We start from the raw sequence: 9,322 nt of genomic DNA, 5'->3' as shown, positions 1-9,322 counted from the left end.
GGCTGAATACAGAACACCAGACACTTGGCCGCTCTCTGCGCTGTAGCTGGAGGCAGGGCTGATGTAAGCACAGAACACCAGGAGAGGTACACAGAGACCACGAGGAGGTGGGATGAGCAGGAGGAGAAGGCCTTGGGCTTCCCCTCAGCTGAACGTGTGCACAGGATGCTCTGGAGGAGACAGCCACAGGACAGCGTGAGAGCAGGAAGTTCAAGCCTCCGCAGAGGGGGGCATTGTCTTAAGGGCACAGACTGAGCCAGGGCAGCCCTTGGCCTGAGGACTCTTCTCTGGCCCCTCTCTCATGTTGAGGTCCCAGTAGTCTCTCCAGGTGGCCTTCTGTGTCAATCACAGGAGAGGAAATAGATTTGACCATTTCCCATACACATTTTGTCATTAGAGGATCAAACACTGCAAGCACTCAACTGTGAATGGAGCAGTGAGGTCAGAAAGTGAAGATCCTTTCCCTCTTGATCTGATCCCTCTACTGCCTTGCGTCTCCAAAGCCTATGACTAAACAAGATCCGGGCTAGCATCTGGCTTTCTACCATGTGTAGCCAGAATGCAGCAGCAAGACCCCTGTGATTATCTTTTCTGTCTCTGGGGGCAAGTGGCTTTCTTCACTCTGAAGATGGCTTTCTGAGTAACTCTCTACTGTGGACGTCACAGGCAGGCTTCAAGGCCATCTCAGTGTGACCCCGAGGGCCCGGTTCCTTAGGGCTTGGGTTGCATCACACAGCCAAAACAATCTTATGTAACCAGGATGACCTGCAGCCAGCGGCCTCCTCTGGACTCCACACAGCAGGATCATAGCCCCAGAGCCTGAATGGCACAGGGGGGACATGTGGAGCTGACCCCTGCTATAATATCTGTCCACGCTCTCTCTGGGCAAGTGCATCTGGGCCGTGGCACCATCTGTCCCCTAGGGTTCATCTGGAATAGCTCACATGTCTAGAGATGCACGGGTGTGCTGCTCACAGGTAGGCGGTACGTCTTAGCCCTTTCCTCTGTTCAGTCAGGATGGTCACTTGCTGTTGTAGGCCCCTGCAGGCCCCAGAGGCTCCCATGTCAAGAGGACATGGATTCCATTCTGTGAGGACTTCCGATGTCCAGGAAAAGGGAGCTCAGGGTGCTCTGGTAAATATCACAGGAATATGAGCAGACTCGTGGGCAGTCACGGACAGTCCTCTCCCTAGCCTCCTCCTTGTTGATGCCACCAGGAGCCAAAGCCTATGCACTGCCTCAGGTGGTGGGCTCCATAGTCATGCATTCTACTTGCTTCTCAGAAACGGAGGCATGATGTTTTCTGTAGAGTTTATGAGTCTTTCTCACACATGCCCCCAAACAAGATAATTGCATAGCGTTCGTGACTGGGAAGTATGTGGAGCTGAATTCTACCACAGAAGCTAGACAGGGTGGAAGGGCTCCTGCTCGGGTGGCCTCTCAGCCACACTGTGGCCCCAGCCCCAGCAGTAGCCATCCTCTGTACTTGTTCCCAGGGCATCTGCAAATGTTTTCCATGGCAAATCCATCCAAAAGGTGGACAGGACAGAGAAAGGACACCTCCCTTCCCTAGGGAGGAGAAACTGCTTCTGACATGGCTCACCTCCACCTTGTTAGGAACCCCAAAATGGGTTTGGGGCTGCAGCTTTTGTATAATCACTCTGGGTTGGCAACTCTGGTTTGTTCAGAGAGGTATTGGAGGTGAGTGTGGTGCTTGGGAAAGGAAAGTAGTTGTAATGTTGGTGCTGAGCTGTGGTGATAGCCATTCACACATGGTCATTCGCTTCTCTCTCTCTCTCTCTCTCTCTCTCTCTCTCTCTCTCTCTCTCTCTCTCTCTCTCTCTGCCAACTCTGTGAGTGTGTGTGTGTGTGTGTGTGTGTGTGTGTCCTGAGGTTTCTACTCGGGGTCTCAGTGATGTCCCTGAGCTTTTGTGCTCAAGGCTAGCACTCCACCACTCAAGTCACAGCTTCACTTGTGGCTTTCCGGGTAATTAAATGGAAATAAGAGTTTCATGTTAACTTTCCTTACCCAGGACAGCTTGGAACTGTGATCTTCAGATCTCAGCTTCCAATGTAGCTAGGTTTACAGGTATGAGCCACTGGCATCCTGATAGAGAAGAACAGAAGGTGCCTGGTGTGTCTGGGCTCAGATGCTCAGAGAAAACACAGGATGTCCATTTCAAGAATTGCTCTCCCAGGATTTGGGAGAAACTTCTTGTAAAATAATCACCGTAATTACCAGAAATTCAGTTGCTATTTCTGTCAGTAGTGGGCCTTGAACTCTGGGTCTGGGAATTATCCCTGAGCCTTTCATCTCAGGTCTACCCCTTAAGTCATAGGGCCACTTCCATTTTTTTTGGTGATTAACTGGAGAGAAGAGTATCACAAACTTTTTAGTGCCCGGGCTGGCTTTGAACCATGATCCTCAGATATCAGATATCTCCTGAGTAGCTAGGATTATAGGCATGAACCACCATACCCCACTTCAGAAATTCAGGTTTAATTGGACATGTTGCAGCTTATTTGCTGGATCTAGCATAAGGCTTGAAACATGTGGCATTCAGAAAAGCCAGGTGACCAATGACGCGCGGTACTCTTGTGTAATGGAGGGCTGTTAGTGCGACACAGACTGAACAAGAGCCAAGTGTGACTGAGAGTCTGTGGGCTGGCAGTTGGAAAGCCAGTGGAATGAGAAGCAGTTCATGGAAGAGGGTACGGGAGTGGGGGCTGAAGCTACACTGATGCTTTTTATCACTTTGAGCTTTGGATTGCTTGTTTGAAACTGTGACTATAGCCAGTACAATGTAAACAGGTCTTGCTGGATCACCCCGCAAGGCCATTTCCTGGACAGATTAATGGCATGAATCTGGGAGAGCTATGTGACTCTAGAGTTTCCAGTAGTGTGGTCCCAATGGCTGAATCTCCAGGATGGCAGAGGCATAGAGAACCACGGAGGTAACTGCTGTAGACTCTGCTGTCTGTCATCACAGCCTGGGACTGGCTGTTGGAGGTAAAGCATGCCTATGACTGGCTCCCACTTCCCGAAAGACCTATTGCCTATTGACAATTTGACCCCAGTTTCCACCCTCCCCTCAGCCATTTATACTGTAGAGGAAGTATCACAACCAGTTCACTGACTCCTGGCCATCGCTGCCCCACGTGTGGAGTGAAAAAGTGGAGAAAATGTGGCCCTGTTTGCTCAGTGTGTTGAGTAGAGCCCCCAGTGACTGTCTGTGTTTCCAGACAAGTCTCTGTGGAATTTCTCACTGACCTGCCCTTCCCTTTACTTAGAGAACCAGGAGTTGTTTTTTCTTTAAACTTTTTGTCTGATAATTTAAATAAGCAGCTTTTCTACCAGACAGGTGGCTCATTGCATGGGCTTGATTTTTACATATGAAACATTGACATTTAGGTAAAAGCAAAGCTCATCTGTGCTCAGGAAGGAAGCTCAAGCTGCAGACCCACTCTGGTCCTGCGCGGGGTACGCATGGCCCCTGGAAACCAGTCTGTGGTGACCACGTTCATCCTGCAGAGGTTTGTGGAGGAGCCTTGGCTCCAGGACACCCTCTTCTGTGTCCTATTCCTCTTGTTCCTGATGGCTCTGCTCGGCAACGTCCTGATCATTGCAGCCATCCTCTGCAGCCCCAACCTCCATACTCCCATGTACTTCTTCTTGGTCAACCTGGCCCTGATGGATCTCATCTGCACTGTGACTGTCTTGCCCAAATTCCTCCAGAGCCTCGTGGCTGAGAACACCATCTCCTTTGGGGGCTGCCTCATGCAGATGTTTGTCTTCACTTGGGTGCTTGGATCTGAGTTGCTGCTTTTCTCTGCCATGGCCTATGACCGCTACCTGGCCATCTGTCGGCCACTGCACTACGGTACTCTGATGAATGTCAAGGCCTGTGTGTCCCTGGCTGCCTTTGTGTGGTCTACTGGGGCCCTCAACTCCTTGGTGCTCACCTGCCTGGTCCTGCGTCTGTCCTTCTGTGGCCCCAACCTCATCACACACTTCCTCTGTGAGATTCCATCCGTCCTTCTGCTTTCCTGTAGCCCTACCTTCATCAATGATATCATGACCGTTATTGCAGACATGTTCTTGAGTGGCCTTAACTTCCTGTTGACCATGGCATCCTATGGGTGCATCATCACCAACATTCTGCACATCCGCTCAGCTGAGGGCAAGAGGCGTGCCTTCTCCACCTGCTCAGCTCACCTCATGGTAGTCACCCTCTACTACTCCACGGCGCTCTACACCTATGTCCGGCCAGCCATGGGTTCCACTGGGCTCGTGGACAAAGTCATTGCAGTGGTGTACACCACTGTCACTCCTTCTCTCAACCCCCTCATCTATACCTTGAGAAACAAAGAATTCAAGGCATCCTGCAGAAAGCTCCTGTCTTTTGTGAGGTGACCTTAGGTAAGAAAGGAACTTGGAAAGTGGCCGGAGAGGGCCTGACCCTTCTCATATGTTGAATCTGGAATTTGTCGTTTTTGTCTCCTGGGGCTGTCTGTCTGTCTGAGAGCATGTGTAGGTCAATGCCATGTCTTGTGTCACAGAATATCTGATATTTTTATTCCTCTGAGAGTTAGTAAGCATTGTGCATTGCTATACTCCTAGTATCAGCTGAATTGACATTGTGGTGAACATCAAGATGTAATTTTAACGTATTTAATTAAATATCACTGCTAATTAAGTAGTTTCTTTTGTTGTAAAATGTTTAAATTATTTAAACCTATCCACTAGTGTGAAGTATGTTTTCTGCCTTAGGCCATTTTGATAGATCAAATCCTCAGCGTATGATTGTGTGGTCTCTGGATTACGTTCACATGTACATGAGTGTGAGTAGGTGTGCAAGCATAGGTCTGGTCTGTATTTCTTAGTTATGTCTGCTAAGATTGTTGAGAAGAGCTCATTGTGCTAGTGAGCATTACCAGTGGTCAAATCTCAGAATTTGCTCATCTGTTCGTGTTTTTTTTTTCCATTCATATATTTTTCGTGTCACAGCATTTGCTTATCTTTCTATTCATGTATTTTTTCTTTTCTTTTTTTTTGCCAGTCCTGGGCTTGAGCTCAGGGCCTGAGCACTGTCCTTGGATTTTCTCAAGGCTAGAGCTCTACCACTTGAGCCTCAACACCACTTCTGGCATTTTTCTATGTATGTGGTACTGAGGAATTGAACCCGGGTCTTCATGCATGCTAGGCAAGCACTTTAACCACTAGGCCAAACTCCCAGCCCCTCATGTATTTTTTGTAGCTTGGACTGGCCTGGAAATTTTCCTGCCTCTACCTCCCTAGTTCTGTGATTGATGCCATGTTTCCCCATGCCTGGTTGACTTTTAAATATAGTTATTCATTGAAAGGAGCCCTGGATATGATATGTGGCTATTTGCATGATCAGTGTAAATGTAAGATAGGCCTGGAACTTTACAGCACTGGAGAGTAGTAAAGTGCCCCCAGGAAGATAAAGGTTGAGGGCGCCAATCTGAAAGGGTTTCCAAAAAGCTGAAAGCTAAGATTGAGAGAAATACTAGCCACTAAAGAAAAATTCACATTTTCTGAATGATAATGTGTTAGATGTATTAGTCAGACCTTCTTTGAATAATCACAAGCAGAAACCAATTATGATAAAGCCTTCCAAACAAATTTAAACCATAAAGATAACTGAGGTCAATGATTCTCATACTAGCTGTAGTAGTTTCAGGGTTTGTTTGTTTTTTTTTGATGATTCTGTTGCTTTTTTTATGAGCTAGTAATTCTTTAAAACATCCATTTAAAAGCAGATTGGTAGAAGTAGGACTATGTTATGGAAAGGATAGTGATGTAGAATTGTACTGTGTCTCTACTCCCGGTAGCCTCTGTCCTAGCCTTTTCACAGGTCTGTACCATTCCTACAATGTCATACTCCATGCATCAACTCACGAAACCTGTCCAGTGCCCTCTAAAGGATGGTATATACATGAGCAACATTCTAATAAATAAGAGAAAGGTATATACTGAGAACAAAAATATAAAGGAAATAAAAATCACTGTGAAATATGGTTCTATTGCTGTGATGTTGGTATTACAGATTGAGAAAAACTAAAACTCCACAGACGCAACACAAAGTTGACATATTTTGATCTTTGTCAAATGTGAATGATATATACATTATTGTACTTTTCTCACTATTTTTGTACATTTGAAATCTTTTCTAACTACAATGATGATTTCTATGTATTTTGAATAGTATCTCATTTCTACAGTGTGAATTAAAAAGGATATTAAGGAAACATTTAGAGCCCAATTAATAATGAACATATCAAATATAAAACTTCGGGAAGCATAAAAGTAGGAATTGGAGATGAGGTGAAATAATAAGTGCCTGTGTCTAAAATGTTAGGTGTAAAGAGCAATGACACTAATGCTCATGTTTACAAAATAATGGATCCGAAGAGAGGAAGACAGCCAAATGATAACAAAAATAAAGACAGAAATTGTGAAATGCAAACAATGATAAACAGAAACAAAACCAAACTTGTTCTTTGAAAAAGAGCAGTCAAATCAATAAAGTGCTTATGAAGCCAAGAGTACATGTTCCTGTCCTAACTCAATAAGTGCCCAGTGTTCCCGTGCTGGGAGTCTCTCCTTTTATGTAATTCAGGAGAGGGAATATTTTCAATACTCTGTCTAGTATCTTTCTTAAGTTCATGCCTGGTGTTTCTGATATGATTTGATAGATTTGCCAGTGTAGTAATTTATTGGCATAAATTAAATAAAGTAAAATAAGTAAATATTTGTGTCTCTGAGTTTGCTGGTAATTGTTTATGTGCACAACCAGATGTAAAGCCATTCTTGTTTGGCTCTTACACTGAAAGTGGAATGGCTACATATCACAGTGTAACTCTGAGTAGGCCCAATCTGTTATCATCAGCTGCCCAACTTTTCTGGAACTTTCTTATGCCACCACATATGTCAAATTCTAGATGTAAAACTAATGTTTGCCTTGTTATTTGTTCTTGCTTGTGTCTAATTCTTCCTATAAATGTATGTTGGAAGAATGTGACTTGCTTTAAAGTTAATTTTCTCAGGCATTTTGTTGTAGCAACAAAAAGTTACCGACAGAGTACATATGATAAAACCACAAAAGGTAAAAATATAGGATAATACCAAAATGAACTATGATATATGATAAATTTGAAAGTTCAGGAGAAATCACAAATTTTCCAAAGAATGTAATTTTCTGCAACTGAACATAGAAGATCTATCTACCTATCTATCTATCTATTGCCTGAACAACTGTATTGTCCTTAAATAAGTTTATTTATGAATTCTACGTGTTTCTATTTTTAAAATGTCAGGTTATTTCACACATGGGTTCTTTCAAACTTCCAAAAATCATCCTGATCTCACGCAAACTCTTCTAAAAGATCAGAAATGAATCAGTAGTCATGATATCAGTCTATGATACCTAAATGATCTTGCTATAAAAGCAGAAAATGGTCCTAGATGAAAAGCATGGTCATGTTTTATCTTGAATATAGATGCAAAAGTCCAAAAAAACCCGCATAAACTAGCCAAATACAGCTATTGGGCTGGTCTTCTCTTGGGCTATAGGTTGACCAATATGTGAAAAAGGCAGTGACATATCTAAATTGAGCTTATTATAATTTTTAACATTGGGGATGTATAAATGTTACATACCACATAATATAAATTCTCTATAACTTGGAAAAGTTTTTATCATAAATACAATTCAACATCAACTACAAACTTTGTGTATTAGAAATAAAAGTACTTAATTTAAACCCCCAAAGAATATATCTTCTTGAGTTAGTTGCAGAAAATCACATTTTTGTTGTAAAAAATCTTATAAAAATTCCATTCTTAAAGAAGTGCTTAAAAAACATTTCATTAAAATCTGAGCAACAGTATACTGAGTGTGTGGAAAACACAAGGTAAAACTCTCATTAGTCACATTAATCTTATTAGTGATTAAGGCTTATCTGCTGATAAACCTCAAAAGAAACTTCACAGAATAATAATGATAATAATTTCACAGAAATTATTAGAAATATGTCAGGCCTCTGGGTCAATAATTCAAAACCATTTGTATTGGTATATACAAGTAATAAATAGTTGTGAAAATATAATTAATAAAGAATTCTGCTTAAGAAACATCAGTTCTTCAAGAGTAAATCTAGATGTTGAAAATTATAAAATTTAATTGAAAACAATTAAATGGCCTAAATAAGTGGTAGTGGATATATACCATAAACAGAAGGAGGAGTATTTAAAAGTATTTACTTCAGAGAATAACTCCAAATCAAAATCCCAGAAGTGATTTTGAAGAAATTTGTCTAGAAATTTATATGGGTCAAATCACTCTTGAAAAAATATATTTGGTGGTAGAACTTGGCGTGTTTAACTTCAAGACTTTTTGTAAATATTTATTAATAACTGTTTCCTGTAGGCAAACTTGATCCGTGCGTAAGGAGGAACTGAGGACCATGGATGAAGCCTTAGAATATTCATATCTACATAATTATATCCTTGTCCTCATCATACATGAAAGTCAATTCTACATGGAATCTGGAAATCAAGAAGATAGGCAACTATCAAGAAGATAGGCAATTAATCTTTCTAGGGTACAGAAAAATCTTCAAATTCCCCTCCAAAGTGTGAATCCCGTAGTTAAGACAGGGTATTTGAGACTATCTGATGGAAGGAAGAAAGTTAGGGAGGGAGGCAGGGAGGGAGGGAAGAAGGAAGGAGGGAAGGAGGGAGGGAGGGAGGGAGGGGTAAGGAGGGAAGGGAGGGCACAGAAATAACTGCAAAGTGGAAAAACTCATGAAAGCAACCCTAAAAATCAATAAGGTATGCTCTTCTTTGTTCATAATCAGAGAAATGAAAATACCATTTCACAGTTGCTGGGTGAAACGTGTGAGTGCCAAGTGCTGACAAGGTGAGTAACAGAGAAACACTGATGTCAGTAAGCCAGAGCTACATATCTTACCCTGGACATAGCCTGCAAAGGTAATAATGGGGACATTCAGGTCTTTTGGAATGCAAATGCCATCTGATTAATACTATAAAGAAAGAAGACCACATGGAAGATTCTGAGCAAATTTCAGAATAGCCATCAGCACGGGATGTGATGTAACTGGATCCTGGGGAGCAGGTGCTGGTGCAATGTCAGTGTTGGGCTGGGAAATAGGTGTTTGGTGCTCATTCTGTTCACATTCTTTATTATTTACAAGGGAAGCACTATAGCATTCTGCTTTATAAACCAAGCACGACATTAAAGACTTCAGGTGGCACTTGTCTCACTCTCATGATTCC

The 9,322-nt window shown here is 42.7% G+C and overlaps 1 protein-coding gene across 1 annotated transcript; it reads left to right on the top strand.

Annotated features, from left to right (window-relative positions):
* The first annotated feature begins 2,704 nt into the window (after positions 1-2,704).
* On the top strand, positions 2,705-6,738 carry LOC150053634 (olfactory receptor 13G1-like). The gene is made up of 2 exons (XM_090345550.1): positions 2,705-3,010; positions 3,413-6,738. The coding sequence occupies exon 2, from the start codon at positions 3,488-3,490 to the stop codon at positions 4,412-4,414; it is 927 nt and encodes a 308-aa protein (XP_090201676.1). The 5' UTR covers positions 2,705-3,010; positions 3,413-3,487; the 3' UTR covers positions 4,415-6,738.
* Positions 6,739-9,322: the final 2,584 nt, after the last annotated feature.

The sequence above is a fragment of the Megascapheus bottae genome, chromosome 15, assembly GCF_031878675.1.
Source record: "Megascapheus bottae isolate mThoBot1 chromosome 15, mThoBot2.hap1, whole genome shotgun sequence".
Lineage (NCBI taxonomy): Eukaryota > Metazoa > Chordata > Mammalia > Rodentia > Geomyidae > Megascapheus > Megascapheus bottae.
Note: the sequence above shows the minus strand (reverse complement) of the source record. Positions and strands in the feature narration are given on the sequence as shown.